This window comes from Staurois parvus, unplaced genomic scaffold, assembly GCF_062004578.1.
Source record: "Staurois parvus isolate SC_StPar_1 unplaced genomic scaffold, SC_StPar_1.0 ptg000023l, whole genome shotgun sequence".
NCBI lineage: Eukaryota > Metazoa > Chordata > Amphibia > Anura > Ranidae > Staurois > Staurois parvus.
Window position 1 is genome coordinate 3,847,959 of NW_028317819.1, and position 16,654 is coordinate 3,864,612.

Sequence of the window (16,654 nt, forward strand, 5' to 3'; positions counted from 1 at the left end):
CACAGGCAACGCTTTAAAAGCCTTCACAGGTTACCTGTGACAAAATCATCAATGCTTCTGGTTTCTGACATTACAGAGGGAAAGGGACAACATCAGTTCCTTCCACTCTGTCTTGGGCATCGGATGTGGCATTGTTACCAGGCTCTCCCGTTGCAGCTGTAAAACGCAGATCAATGGAAGGACATCTGAAAAACAATCATTTCCAATGTATCCTATTCACACCATAACGTTGTGTTGCACTAAAATGCAAAATGTATGTCAATGGACGTCATGTTAAAATGCGACTAAAATGGATGGAAATGTACATGCATTTTAGTGCAAGTCAGTGTGAATTGGCCCTTACATTGTAGAGAATAACCAGCTGCAAAGACTGAAACTAGGATCATGTTTGCAGCTGCAACATGATCCTGGTATAACCATTTCAACCTGAGGCCGTATATACACAGATTATGAACAAGAAGTGGTTAAAAAAATCCACTGGATGATTTACCACTCCATGGACCACCTAAAAGTGAAATATTGTATGTATGCACAGCTACATCGGTTAGGACCAAATGTCGACCAAGGCCACAAATGTGCTCCATGCAAGCCCACAGTGTATTACACTTGTAATTGTGCAATGAATGTAACTGGGGACAGAGGAACTATAGAAAGCTGCCAGAGTGCAGGACAGTGACACTTCTCCATGCAACCTCTGGCACTTAGTTATGTGGGGGGATATCACATTTGAGATTGCTCTGTTTCAGCAACCAATTTTGAAGTAGACCCAGATCAGCTGTGGCTGTTACTGACCCGGCAGCAATATGTAAAACGTCACTTCCAGGTCCTAGTGTCACTGTCCCCAGGCCGTATGGCTGGAAAAAAAGCTAGTGGAATGCGATCTGCATTCCATTAGCTTCACTGGAAGACAGGTGATACATCAGAAATCTTTTAGATTAACCTCCCTAGCGGTCTGATGTCAGTATTTCTGTTCTCAAAGCGGTACATTTTTTTGCATGGAAATATGTAGTTTTTTATTGTAGGCATGTAATTTTTAGGAATAACTCACTGAAATCTGTCTGAACAAGAGTCTAGTAAACATCCCGGGTATGTTAAAATTTTAAACACGAAATCATAAATTATAATTTAATAAATAATCATAAAAAATAATAATAAATTTAATTCAATAATATAATTAAACCAAAAGCACTGAAATTTGAAATATAGCGCCAAGTTCGTACATCACTGAGCAAACTCGCAGAATCGTTTTCAGTGTCTGATGACGAATTTCCCCATGAATCATTATCACTCAATTCTGCAAGTAGTTCTAATTTACTATCGCTGTTCTCTAGCTGGTCTAAAACCGCTTCTGACCTAAAGGGATGCTTTTTGGACGCCATGGACATTTCTCAGTTTTAAGGCAGAAAGAGCAGTAAAAATGCAGGCAGGGCACAGGACAAAGCACTCGGGACAAAATGTATGTGAAATGGTTTGATACAGTAATGTTTTACTATGTGATTTTAGTGTATTTAGTGAATGTCACTTTTTGACATTTTTAAATTTCCCGCCAGTTCCGTCCCTGTACGTCCAGACGTCGCAGGGAACGGAACCCAGAAGACAGATGCTGGCATTGGCCAGAGGACATGGCCGGGGACACTGCGGGGGGGACATTGCGGGAGCGCAGGACAAGGTAAGTGCAGAAGGGATACCGGAGCAACGCTTGTGGTGCTGAAACTTTACCCCGAGCTACACTCGGGAATACCTCCAGGGAGGTTAAAGAGAACCTGTCACCAAATAATGCGTTACGTAGGTGACTTTTTATCCCCTGTGATTAAAAGGAAAGAAATGTAGTAAACAAAAGAGTGGTTAATTTAAAGTCACACCCAAGAACCTAAAATCCCCCCCCCCCCCCCAAATAAAAAAAATCTTGAGCTCTCTACCCTCATATACACAAATATACGATCATAAATGCACATGTTGGCGGTGCCTACGCACGACAACACTGGTTGCAATACAAGTTACACCTTGCCACACATGCCACACACATGCTAATTGCCATTCCATAGGGACATGTCATTTTAAGGTTTGACATGTTGGGTATCCATTTACTCGGCCCAACCTCATCTTATGTACATAGTGTACCAAAATTGGATAATTTATAGTGTTCCTTTACCCTAAAAGTAACTTTACTGTATTTTTTACAGAAATGTTGTGTTTCCTAAACCATTGCGCCAATGTTGTGTGACATAAAAAAATTGGAACTACTAATATTTTATTCTCTAGGGTATCTGCTTTCAGAAAATATATAATGTTGTGGGGTTTTCGTAATCTTCATGCCTAAAGTGATTTTTTTAAACATGTAAACAAAAAGAGAAAAAACAGCTCCAGCAGCAAAAGGGTTAAATGTAAATCAATATGCACATAGATAAAAATTGCCTACAAAATCCCAGAGCCACAAATATAACACCTATACATACCTTAACCAAAGCTGAATGCAGGTACATGTTATGAGGCATAATGACGGCTCCCACAATCCCAACTGCTTGCTCAAGTTGAGGATTCCCACAATCAGCGCAGTAAGGAAAAAACATGCCCTTCAGAAGTTGGCCTTGGTCAGGACGAACTCGCACATACTGAAAGACAGGAGATAATTTAACAGTACAACAGTTAAATATCAAGATGCATTTTTGTGTTCTGTAAATAAACATGCTAGCAAAGCAGAAAACAACTCCGTAATAAAATGTATTCCTTGCTGCTTCAAGAAAGTTACTAAAAGGTGTTTAACAAATAAAAAGTTAAAATAACCAAAAGTTAACAGCAAAGTATTGTACGAAAGTAGCAAAACTGAACACAATATTATTAAATCTAGCCAATCTTCAAGAAATCTATAGGGCACGGGTGTCAAACTGGTGACCCTCCAGCTGTTGCCAAACTACAAGTCCCATGAGGCATTGTAATATTGACAGTTACAAGCATGACTCCCAAAGGCAGAGGCATGATGGGACTTGTAGTTACAACACAGCTGGAGGGCCTCCAGTTTGACACCCCCTGCTATATGGAATTGCTGACATTTGGCTGCAGGGATGAACAAGTCAACAGGTTAGAAAAGTGGCTCTGCCATTTAAAAGAGAAAGAGGCCACTCGAAATATAAACAATTTATATTAATAACCTACCTCATATCCAAATGTCACTGCCATGATTGTAATAAGAAAACCAAACAATGCTTCTAGTTTCCTCAGCCCTGTAAATAAAAAAGGATATATGAATGTGCAAGATGCGACAATTACTGATGTGGGGATACAACAGTATGCATGTGTACTTTATGTGGGGATTTTTATCATGGCAGCTGCAAAATATACATGAAAACATCTGTAGTGACAATCACTTAAAGCGAACCTATGAATGTAGAACTATGTGCGCTGCCTATGCTGCCTGTTAACAAAAGGGTAGACTTTAGGGTCCGTTTCCCCAATTCTGGCATCAGTATGAAATGACTCACTGGCCCAACAAGAGTATGCAAAGCTGGAGTTAAGCCTTTGGGGACTTCATTAACTTTATGCTTTTTGCAAGACAGCAATTCAATGAGTAGTGTAAATAGAAGCAGGATAAAAGTCCAGAAGGCTTTCACTATTACAAACAAGTCAGCAATGGTAGCTTCCATAATGCTCTCCTTAAAGGCTCACAGTCAATAGGTAATTACAATCCTTCAGGCTAGGTTCATACGTAAACATTTTGCAGTGCGCTTTGCATTTTCCAGAAACTCACTAAAGTCCAGTAAACATTATATCCTATGGGTGAAGTTCACATCTCAGTGATTTCAACCGATGTGATTTTCGGAAAGGGTCAGGGACTTTTTTAAACGCAAAACGGTACATTTTGGTTCAATAGACGTCAATGGAAAGACTGCAGAAACGCATGTAGTGAGTTTTTTATACGTTTTTGATTGCGTTTTTAATCTGCCCAGCAACAAGTTGGGCAAAAAACCCCCCATAAACGTGCAAAACGCATAAAAAAAGCGTCAAATGTGTGCAAAGATTCAAAATGCACCGCAAAAAGCACTGCAGAAATAGATGAAACGCAAACTGCATAGGTGTGAACCTAGCCTAAATCAGTCATAGTAACAAAGGACATAAGAGCACAAAAAAAAAAAAAGAAACATTTTAAAGTGTATGTAAACCCTAACCTTGTAAAACAACACATTCAGTTTAAAATAGAAACGAAAGCCAAAACATTTGTGTATATCATTTTTTTTTTTTTTTTACATTACAAAACGGGATTTTTTTGTTACCGTAAAATCCCTTTCTCTGAGTTCATTGACGGACAGAGCCTTCATAATCTTGACCGTAGGGTTTTATCGCCACCTTCAGGAGTAGGACTAGGCAGAAAAAAAGAACAAGCGCAGCACTGCCTGTGGGCAGTCCTAACTGGTAGTAAATCCACACTCTGAGATAGGCAGCTTAGTTCGTTACAAAGCAGTACAATAAAAAAAGGGAAGGGTGGGTGCTGTGTCCGTCAATGAATCCAAAGATGGCAGAACAACTTTGTAAAACTTGATAAAAGTGTACACAGACGACCAGATAGCCACCTTAAAAATTGAGACATGGACGCCTGATGACGATCCAAGGAGTGCAGCACAACCTCCTTAGGACGAGACGGACACGGACACAAGAAGGGAGGACAATATTCTCATTTAGGTGAAAGGCAGACACCACCTCCAGAAGAAAGAAGGGAGGCAGACAAAGAACCACCTTATCTGTATGTAGAACCAGATAATGAGACTCACAAGACAAGGCTGCCAGCTCAGACACTCGACGAGCGGAGGTGATAGCGACCAGAAAAGTGACCTTCTGAGAGAGCGTGAGCAAGGGAAGATCCCGAATGTTCTTAAATGGTGGCTTCTGAAGGACAGAGAGCTAGTTCCAGGTCCCATGGCGCCAACGGTGGGAGCACAGGGGGAGCAACATGTTGAACCTCCTGAATGAAGGTACGAACCAATGAGTGCGTAGCCAAGGGGCGTTGAAAAGAGATTGCCAGAGCAGATACTTGTCCCTTAATAGTGCACAAGGCTAGTTTCTGATCAACACCCTGTTGTAGAAAGGCCAGAATCCAAGATATAGAAAAACAGCGTGGATGACAACCCACGGCCTCGCAATACAAAATGTAAACCTTCCAGGTGCGGTGATAGATCCTCCTGGAAGTGGACTTACGTGCCTTCACCATAGTGGGAATCACAGAAGCTGGCAACCCCCTATCCCTCAGCAGCTGGCTTTCAATAGCCAAGCTGTCAAAGCCAGAAAGTTTGCCTAGAAAGATGGTAAAGCAGGGTGGAATATTGGCCCTTGAGACAGGAGATCCTCGCCCAACGGAAGTCACCAGGGGACGTCTGTGACCAGCCTCACCACATCAGCATACCAGGGTTGCCAAGACCAATCCGGAGCTATTAGAATAACAGGAATCCCCTTGGCCTCTATCCTGTGTAGTAGACGAGGGAGAAGCTTGAGAGGAGGAAAAGCATTAAATCAGGCAATAAGGTCTGCGGGGTCCTTGAAGGAAGGAGACTCGTCCACTGGAATCATGGTCGTCTTGCTCAACCTAGAGACAGGGGGGATCTACAATAGGAGGAGAAGACCACTTCTTCAAAAGGGACTCCTCAAAGGGGTAATGCACAGAAAAATGCCTTGAGACCGAAAAAGAGCGCTGCGGGCATTCCCAATCCTTGTAAATAAGGGTGGGTAAAGAAAAACTTTAGCGGTGTGGACTGGCTTGTGAATCCCAAAGGGGACAGACACTTCCTCAGTTGCACCAGAAAGATCCTCGATCTATAAGGTTTCCCTCACTGTGAAAATGAGCGCGGCCACCAGTGCTTTTTCACGCTCTGCAATGGCCGTTGATCCAACCACCGGCCATGGTGACACTGTGACACAGACATCAGGTGCCTGGTCATATGTGTCCCTGCGAGACGTTCAACCCACTGGCCACCCTGGTCCAGAATGGGGCTCGTCGCTGCCAACCCAGCGCTGAGCTAAGGTCTGTGCACGTCACTACCCAGGCTGGGGGGCTACAAGGATCTATAATATCCAGCTTGTCGCAAAGCTCGACGGTTGATTGAAGATCTCCGCTGAAAGGAGAGGAAAACAAAAAGGGAGGGAAAAAGCTATGAAACCACATGTCCCTGCAGGGAGCTAGGTCCTTACTGTTAAACTAGGCAGAAAAAAATGGAGCTGCCTATCGCAGATTGGGGGTTTACTACCAGTTAGGACTGCCCATAGGCGGTGCAGTGCTTGTTCTTTTTTTCTGCCTAGTCTTACTCCTGAAGGTGGCAATATAACCCTACGGTCAAGATTATGAAGGCTGTGTTTGTCAATGAATGAAAGAGAAACTTTTTTTTCCCTTTTTTTTTTTTTTAAAGAGTTGCTTTCCCTATGTTCTCAATTGCATAAGAGCTGGAGGAGGAGAAAGAGCAGTACACTAATCTCCCCAGTGAAAAGCTGTGCAGGGAGAGGTTGCCAGGCCAAGTTTGATCATTGGAGGAGAGCAGACTGAGTTCCCAGCATAGCTAGAGAATTGACCACACTGTGTTCTCCTGCTTAGTGTGGTCAGTTTATAATAAGAAAGCAGAAGGACTGACAGGAGCACCAGGGATTTTTACACAAAGGAAGCAATTTGAAGAGAACAGGATACTTTATCATACAAGTACATGGTACAGCAAACACATATCAGGAATATAAAATGTTGGGGTTACATACTTTTTAAAACTACAAAATTATTTGTTCACCTACCGTATTTATCTAGGAACAAGAAGAAAAATGTATCTATAATTGTAATCAACACTCCTCCCCACAATGGAATTCTAAAAACAAAAAAAAAAATAAAAAATCAGTTTTCTGATTTTCTATGATGTGTGCACAGATTTGAAGCACATATTGAAATGCACAATGATATTTATACAGTACACCATAATCAAGTGTATAATAAGCATACTTTCCATGAACACACTAAAAAATAGCATTTTTTTTCCAGATCCTTAACCACTTAGGCTCCAGAGTTTACCCCCTTCATGACAAGGGCATTTTTTTTTGCTATTCAGCACTGCACTACTTTAACTGGCAAATTGCACAGTCATGCAATACTGTATGCAAATGTATTTTTTTTTAACACAAATGGAGCTTTCTTTTGGTGGTATTTAATTAACACAGGGTTTTTTTTTTATTTTTTGCTAAATAAACAATAAAAGATTTTGGAAAAAAAACAAATATTTTCTACTTTCTGTAAGAAAACATAACCAATAAAATCAAATTTCTTCATAAATTTAGGCCAAAATGCATTCTGCTACATGTCTTTGGTAAAAAAAAAAATCCCAATAAGTGTATATGAATTGGTTTGTGTGAAAATTATAGCGTCTACAAACAATGGCAGAAGTCTCCAAACTATGGCCCTCCAGGTGTTGAGGAACTGCAAGTCCCATGAGGCCTTGCAGTACTCTGACAGCCACAGGCAAGACTCCCAGAGGCAAAGGCATGATGGGACTTGTAGTTCTTCAACAGCTGGGAGGGCCATAGTTTGGAGACCCCTGAACTATGGTATAAATATTTAAAAATTGATCAGTTCCGATGTACTCATAGTCTCTCATTTTTTGAGGCCTTGAAATGCTAGGACAGTACAAGTAACAGGATCCACAATCCACTGTGTCTGGTGGTCGCGGGTGGGGTTCGCCCAGCACGCTCCTGAACCTGAGCAGACAAAATGATGTACATGTATGTGATTGTGCCTGCACGTGCTGCCCAGCTGCAGTACATGTACTGCGACTGATCAGCAAGTGGTTAAAAAATAATAGCATTTCTGAAATTTCCGCAGACACCTAATTAGCTATCTGATCATAATCATCAATCTGAAAATGGGTTGTGTACATTTATCACTGTTATCAATAAAAGAAATGGAAAATAAAAGAATAGATTTCATAGTAAATGGCACCCCCACCCTTTTTTTGCCTCTTTAAATACTTTTAATATGGCATTAGTTTTCACATGACAGTCCTACCCCCAAAACTACAGTCTTTTAAACAAGTCCATGAATGAAGACTATTACAGGTTTCACTTTGTTCACATGTTCACTACATTTTCCAGCAGGCTTTTGCACCTACATGCTGTTAGGGGCATGTGCTGTGCTGTCTCTGGGTGTGAGCAAGAGGCAGAATATTTGCATGTCAGCTTCCAGCTGACACTACAGCTGAAAAGACTATGTGTGACAGTTTAGAACAGGGGTGGGAATCCAATTTTTTGCAAGGGGCTACATGTTGTGGAGAGGGATCAATATTAATTTTGGACCTAGCAAGGTCCATAGGTAAGTAAACATATAGAAAACAAACACCTGGCACAAAGAATAATAGGAACAACTGCTCATGAAATAGGTCTCTTTCACATGGGCGGTCAGGGGGTAGTAAAAAAGAAAAAAAAAAAAAAAAGAATAAGAGGAAGAGGAAGAAGAAGAAGAAGAAGAACAGCTAAGTAGTGGTTTTACTTCCAACCATCACCACCACACCCCACCCTGCCACCTAACCCCCTACCCCCAGCCGCCCACCCAAACTGTAAAATAGCTGGACAGGGCTACTCACATGCCGAGGCCATGACACTTTGCTTCACATTTGTGGAATTTTTTAACTCTAGGTGCAGTTTGAGTGGCACCGCTTGTCAAACCCATTGACTTCAGTGAGGAAGTTGACAGGTTCAGAGAGGCATGCTGACAGTGAAGGCATCACGGGCTGGACAAGGACAGCCAAAGGGGCGGGTGTAGCCCTGTGGCCACAAGTTGCCCAGGTCTGGTTTACTATGTTCACTATTAAATGGCGCAGACAACATGACCTCAATTCTATAGTGCTCAGGACTAGAGGGGGTAGAGGTGGGCAGATACTTGACAGCTGAGCTGAGAATAGACTGTGTGATGCTTGGCATTATCCAGGCAAAAAATGTGTTGTAGCCAATGCAAACTTTAAAAATTTCAAATTGTTGCTTTCAGAAAAAGAAGCAGCACTGCTGACAAGAAGACATGGGAGAGGAGACACCTGGGAACATATTTCTGATAACTGAATGTAGTTAGTTATCATCAATACAACAACAATAATCTAACTTCACAAGGAACTAACTTTAATAGGAAACTTAATTAGTAAAATACATAATACATGGATTATTATGTGGCGGTTGATACTAAATGATTTGATCTGATGCAGGAAACAATATTTACAAATCAGGAAAGGAACTTACATTCCAGCAGACAGGAGATTAAGGGCAATGGCTGAGCCAATGACTTCTTGCATGTCAGATCCAATGATAGCCAGTTCCACCATTAACCATAATATAATCCGGGGAACCTATAAAACAAACAATAGTTTTCAGTAGGCAAAACAAAAATTACAAAGAAAACTAAAATTAAGGCGTTTCTAAAGTCAAAAACATTTCTTTGTAGTTTTAGATGTGGTGGCAAAGGTGGGAAATCCTCTTTTAAACAGTTGTCACTGGAGCAGGTACCCCCAGGAAAAATGAGAATTCAAAAATTTCCTGTTTGTCATCGGAAATCAGGAGATTTTTTCCAGGGGACACCTGATCCAGTGACAACTGTTTAAAAGAGGTTTTCTCACTTTGGAGAAATCTCTTCTAACTTCCTGTTGTGTCAGATTAGAAACAACATACAAATATAAAAGGGAAAACATGCAAAAAATTATAGACTATATAGTGTGTATACAAATAGCACATTTTTAAACTAAAAATATAGATTTCATAAAAGGTATTCAAGATTTTAATTTCTCAGTGTTTTATTTATTTTTTTTAAGGTAGAGGTATGATTTCTGATTTCTTTATGAAGGAACAAGTTCAAGGGCTGCAAATGTCATACTTCAACACACATTAATCCACAGATCCAATACAAGCATGTGTAGGATATTCTGCCAGACTAACATATAAAATGTTTGTATTGTAGAGACAGTGGGGCAAAAAAGTATTTAGTCAGCCACCAATTGTGCAAGTTCTCCCACTTAAAAAGATGAGAGAGGCCTGTAATTAGCATCATAGGCAGACCTAAACTATGAGAGACAAAATGAGTAAAAACAATTGGCTGATTTGGAAAGAATTTATTTGCAAATTATGGTGGAAAATAAGTATTTGGTCACCTACAAACAAGCAAGATTTCTGGCTCTCACAGACCTGTACCTTCTTCTTTAAGAGGCTCCTCTGCCCTGCACTCATTACCTGTATCAATGGCACCTGTTTGAACTTGTTATCAGTATAATAGACACCTGTCCACAACCTCAAACAGTCACACTCCAAACTCCACTATGGTGAAGACCAAAGAGCTGTCGAAGGACACCAGAAACAAAATTGTAGACCTGCACCAGGCTGGGAAGACTGAATCTGCAATAGGCAAGCAGCTTGGTGTGAACAAATCTGCAATAGGCATGCAGCTTGGTGTGAACAAATCAACTGTGGGAGCAATAATTAGAAAATGGAAGACATACAAGACCACTGATAATCTCCCTCGATCTGGGGCTCCACGCAAGATCTCACCCCGTGGGGTCAAAATGATCACAAGAACGGTGAGCAAAAATCCCAGGACCACACGGGGGGACCTAGTAAATGACCTGCAGAGAGCTGGGACCAACGTAACAAAGGCTACCATCAGTAACACACTACGCTGCCAGGGACTCAGATCCTCCAGTGCCAGACGTGTCCCCCTGCTTAAGCCAGTACATGTCCGGGCCCATCTGAAGTTTGCTAGAGAGCATTTGGATGATCCAGAAGAGGATTGGGAGAATGTCATATGGTCAGATGAAACCAAAATAGAACTGTTTGGTAGAAACACAACTCGTCGTGTTTGGAGGAGAGAGAATGCTGAGCTGAATCCAAAGAACACCATACCTACTGTGAAGCATGGGGATGGCAACATCATGCTTTGGGGTTATTTCTCCGCAAAGGGACCAGGACGACTGATCCATGAACAGGACAGAATGAATGGGGCCATGTATCGTGAGATTTTGAGTGCAAACCTCCTTCCATCAGCAAGGGCATTGAAGATGAAACGTGGCTGGGTCTTCCAACATGACAATGATCCCAAACATACCGCCTGGGCAACAAAGGAGTGGCTTCGTAAGAAACCTTTCAGGATCCTGGAGTGGCCTAGCCAGTCTCCAGATCTCAACCCCATAGAAAACCTTTGGAGGGAGTTGAAAGTCCGTGTTGCCCAGCAACAGCCCCAAAACATCACTGCTGTACAGGAGATCTGCATTGAGGAATGGGCCAACATACCAGCAACAGTGTGTGCCAACCTTGTGAAGACTTACAGGAAACGTTTGACCTCTGTCATTGCCAACAAAGGATATATAACAAAGTATTGAGATGAACTTTTGATATTGACCAAATACTTATTTTCCACCATAATTTGCAAATAAATTCTTTCCAAATCAGCCAATCTGATTGTCTGCATTTCTTTTCTCATTTTGTCTCTCAGGCCTCTCTCATCTTTTTAAGTGGGAGAACTTGCACAATTGGTGGCTGACTAAATACTTTTTTGCCCCACTGTATATCTCAATCATTATTTACAACAGCATGAAAGTAGTAACCCATTAGCAGTGCAACAAGTATATAAATCAAAAAAGCTCCTAAACAGCCACAAAACACTACTTCCTCCCTAGGAAGTGAATAATCAATTATGTGTACTTTTTGTGATGAACTTCTAAATACACCCAATCTATCTTAAAGATTCAGTAAACCCACATATTCCAAAAGGTGATAATCAACTCTGAACCTAGAATAATAAACCACCCCACCAATATATAATCCGAAATAATCAAATATAACAATCAAAATAATAACAATAGAATAAAATAAAAATAAAATAAGAATAAATAAAATAAGTGTCCAAATCTCCAAAAAATAATATAATATAAAATAAATGTCCAAAATTCCAAAAAAAGTTCAAAAAAAGTTCAAAAAAAGTTCTTTTTGTGTTCAGTGAAGCAAAACGATTCCCAAAAATACCTTGATATCCTCAAATAAAAAGAAAAATATCATAGTGTAATATCCTCAAACATAAATATATATATGCTTCACACTGTGCAAACTCAAATCACATCAAAAAAATAGTGAAAAATCAAAAAATTAAATAAACGTGAGAAATCGTGATCACTCCAATCTCAAGTGAATAGTGATACTAGGTATCAATATCCTTGATACTCCAGCCAAAGTAGATGCTAAATACTATTACCCTCTTATGATATATTCAGGCATATACTGTTAGACAGGAAAGGTATTTCTCCATCATTCTTATCCCGGGGTATTCCTCATATGGACAAAGAAAGGCTCTATCAGGCAGATTCCATAAAAAGGTATAAATTTTAATCCACACTTACATGTAAAAACACGTTATCCAGCTCTCTGCACTGAACATTTCAATCTCTGGTTGAAAAACGATTGTTTCCAACCGACAAAATGGCCGCGGCGACACTTCCGGTTAGCGTGCGTGCGTGATGACGTCACTCCCCGTCGTCATCAGGGGAGTGACGTCATCACGCACGCACGCTAACCGGAAGTGTCGCCGTGGCCATTTTGTCGGTTGGAAACAATCGTTTTTCAACCAGAGATTGAAATGTTCAGTGCAGAGAGCTGGATAACGTGTTTTTACATGTAAGTGTGGATTAAAATTTATACCTTTTTATGGAATCTGCCTGATAGAGCCTTTCTTTGTCCATATGAGGAATACCCCGGGATAAGAATGATGGAGAAATACCTTTCCTGTCTAACAGTATATGCCTGAATATATCATAAGAGGGTAATAGTATTTAGCATCTACTTTGGCTGGAGTATCAAGGATATTGATACCTAGTATCACTATTCACTTGAGATTGGAGTGATCACGATTTCTCACGTTTATTTAATTTTTTGATTTTTCACTATTTTTTTGATGTGATTTGAGTTTGCACAGTGTGAAGCATATATATATTTATGTTTGAGGATATTACACTATGATATTTTTCTTTTTATTTGAGGATATCAAGGTATTTTTGGGAATCGTTTTGCTTCACTGAACACAAAAAGAACTTTTTTTGAACTTTTTTTGAACTTTTTTTGGAATTTTGGACATTTATTTTATATTATATTATTTTTTGGAGATTTGGACACTTATTTTATTTATTCTTATTTTATTTTTATTTTATTCTATTGTTATTATTTTGATTGTTATATTTGATTATTTCGGATTATATATTGGTGGGGTGGTTTATTATTCTAGGTTCAGAGTTATCACCTTTTGGAATATGTGGGTTTACTGAATCTTTAAGATAGATTGGGTGTATTTAGAAGTTCATCACAAAAAGTACACATAAGTGCAACAAGTATGAAGAATGTGTTGAAGCTTAAATCTTCAAAAATGAGCCAGAGATAACTGACCAAAAATCTTTATCCAAAAAGATTCCCTACCACCAGGTTAAATATTAAAAGAATATTACATGTAATAAATATATCAAAGTAGTACTTACTGTTGTGCCTTTTTTTTTTTTTTTTTTACAAGTTATGCCCCCATTTCTGAAAAATGTTCTACCATTACAGAGCAGCCTTGACACATCTGGGTTTGTTAGAGACCTCTCTGGCCCATGTTCATGCACCTGCTGGACACCCCTTGCTCTGATATCACCACCAGCTGCCCTCCATCAAAGTTGCCTGCTGATACTGCTGGTGTGGCCTTGCATGATCTTGACTGACAGTACAGAGGCTGTGTTTTGGGAAAGCACCAGCATATTATATGGAGCAGTGATAAATGTGATACCAGAGTTATCTGTTCATGTGGCAAATAATCACATGGTAGGTTTGTTTTGCTGCATACATTGTGCTGGTGTCATCTAGAATATCGCACCTGCACAGTCATTCACCAGTTGGTGTAAGGCTACACCAGGATTATAAGAGGGCAGTGGTGACATTAAGGTACGGGGGAAGGCAGAGGTGGCATAAGGGGGGGGCCCAAGAGGTGACGTCACGGTGGTAGTGGTGGTGGGAAGGATGGGGGGGGGGGGGGGAAGGATGACTAGAGGTGACATCAGGATGGGGGTGCAGGCCGCAGCTGTAGTACCATCGTCTAAAGAGTTCTCTGACACACTTGGAAATTAAGCAAATTTCTCAGCAATGGGTACACACTTTCCTAAAGACAATTTCTTTGTTCTGAGTATTGCCAATAATAAAGCATGCATTTAGGATAACTAACATTGTTGGGACATTTCCCACACTTCTGAAAACACTGATAAAACCTTTATGTTTTATTTATGTATTAAAATAACAATTTTAATAGCGTTTCCATGTTTACATTCCATCAATTAAAATAAGACATGAACAGGGTAGACTAGATAATCTAATGTATGAATAAAACATACCTTTGGATACTGCCGATTGCACACTTCTGCTAAATGAAGACCAGTCACCACTCCTAACCTGGCAGCCAGTCGCTGAAGAAGGAGGCCAATAATTGTAGCAGTCAGAAGGACCCATAGCAGCTATGGAAAAGGCACATGTGAGTTATACTGTAATGTTCAAAATGAAAAGAAGTACTTGCAAATACAATTATAAATCCAGTAGAAGCAATAAAAAGACATTTACTTCAATCAATTATATGGAACCAATATATTTCAAGTCCCATTCCTAACATGAGGTCAGGTAACTTTTTGCTTTAGAGATGCTCTCTAAGGCTGGCATTAAAAGAGACTCCGACCCTGTCTTTGTGTCAGCTGCTGTTTGCTAATACGTAGACAAGGAGAGAATCACACAGGGTGCAGAATCTACATCACTGTGCCACTAACGAGTATGGATACAGAAGGGGCAAGGGAAGGGGCTTATTTCTAATATGTGTTCATATGTTTGTCTTTTAAAATGGTTGTGTTTCTCCTTCATTCTGTGAAGAGATGGCAAGTTCTATATTGAAATGCTTGTAAAATACATTTATTGTTCTATTGATCTCTAGGTCTGGTTTGCTCATAATGTAGCAAATGTGTTTCTCACATAACAATACTACAGTGCAGTTCAGCACACCGGAAGATACCACTACAGGCAATGGTACACTTTATACACTATATTGACAAAAGTATTGGGACACCCCTCCAAATCATTGGATTCAGGTGTTCCAATCACCTCCATGGCCACAAAATCAAGCACCTAGGCATGCAGACTGCTTCTACAAACATTTGTAAAAGAATGGGTCGCTCTCAGGAGCTCAGTGAATTCAAGTGTGGTACCATGATAGGTTGCCACCTGTGCAATAAGTCCATCCATGAAGTTTTCTTGCTACTAAATATTCCACTTTGTTAGTGGTATTATAACAAAGTGGAAGCAACTGGGAACAACAGCAACTCAGAAACAAAGTGATATGCCACATAAAATGACAGAGCGGGGTGAACGCATGCTGAAGCGCACAGTGAGCAGAAGTCGCCAACTGTCTGCAGAGTCAATAGCTAAAGACCTCCAAACTTTGTGTGGCCTTCAGATTAGCACAACAGTTGACCCCTTAGTTCCAGTGAAGGGAACTCTTAAGGCGTTGGCATACCAAGACATTTTGGACAATTTCATGCTCCCAACTTTGTGGGAACAGTTTGGGGATGGTCCCTTCCTGTTCCAACATGACTGTGCACCAGTGTACAAAGCAAGGTCCATAAAGATATGAATGAGTGAGTTTGGGGTGGAGGAACTTGATTGTCCTGCACAGAGTCCTGACCTCAACTCGATAGAACACCTTTGGGATGAATTAGAGCGGAGACTGCGAGCCAAGCCTTCTCGTCCGACATTAGTGCCTGACCTCACAAATGCACTTTTGGAAGAATGGTCAAAAATTCCCATTGACACATTCCTAAACCTTGTGGACAGCCTTTCCAGAAGGGTTGAAGCTGTTATAGCTGCAAAGGGTGAGCCAACTCAATATTGAACCCTACAAACTAAGACTGGGATGCCAATAAAGTTCATGTGCGTGTAAAGACATGCGTCCCAATACTTTTGGCAATAAAGTGTATATTCACGGTTACATGCAGTAGGCTGTTCTGGAGCAAGTCTTCTGCAGCTCACAAATATTTAGTAATGGTAAAGGTTTTAACAAATAAACAGTCCTAAACCAATCATTTATAATCCTAATGAATGGCTTCATGAACAGGAATCATTTACTTACCTTGAAACCAGCAACAGAGCCAGACTGCAAGTCCGATTCAATGTTTCCTGGATCCAGATAGGCAATGCTCATTAAGAAGCCAGGTCCAGTAAAGGCCCAAAGCTTACGAAAACTGAACCAAGTGTGCTGCAAAGAAAAACATTACTTTTTAATAGTTGCATACCTAAATATAGTTTCCATATTTCTTAGTGTTACTAAACCCAGGACCCTGCATTCACTATATCTGGTCTTCCACAGCACACACAACATGGAAATGCATCTATTTTAGTAAATATAAACTGCTAAATGCCTTTTCTCATCAGCAGTTAGAGTAGTCTTGTGACTTCAGCAGAGCACTGGTTAAAACTTGTAGGAAGAGTTTTCTTTCTGCTCTAGGAAGATGTGAAAGTCCTGACCCTCTGTCTAGACAGTGCTGATTGGCCTTGTGCTGATCCCATGCACTCTCCCAAGAAAAAAAAAAATTAAAAAAAAAACCTCTCTAGCAATACACACCAA

General features: G+C 40.4%; 1 protein-coding gene across 2 annotated transcripts in view; it reads right to left on the reverse strand.

The window, feature by feature from the left end:
* SLC11A2 (solute carrier family 11 member 2) overlaps positions 1-16,654 on the reverse strand; it is a 142,463-nt gene that overhangs the window by 63,489 nt on the left and 62,320 nt on the right. For both annotated transcript variants that reach the window (XM_089692828.1, XM_089692835.1), the window contains exons 4-9: positions 16,160-16,285; positions 14,385-14,504; positions 9,238-9,344; positions 6,760-6,830; positions 3,154-3,221; positions 2,457-2,612 (exon numbers count right to left, since the gene is read on the reverse strand). In XM_089692828.1, the coding sequence (XP_089548954.1) occupies positions 2,457-2,612; positions 3,154-3,221; positions 6,760-6,830; positions 9,238-9,344; positions 14,385-14,504; positions 16,160-16,285 (648 nt within the window). The remainder of the gene's footprint in view (positions 1-2,456; positions 2,613-3,153; positions 3,222-6,759; positions 6,831-9,237; positions 9,345-14,384; positions 14,505-16,159; positions 16,286-16,654) is intronic.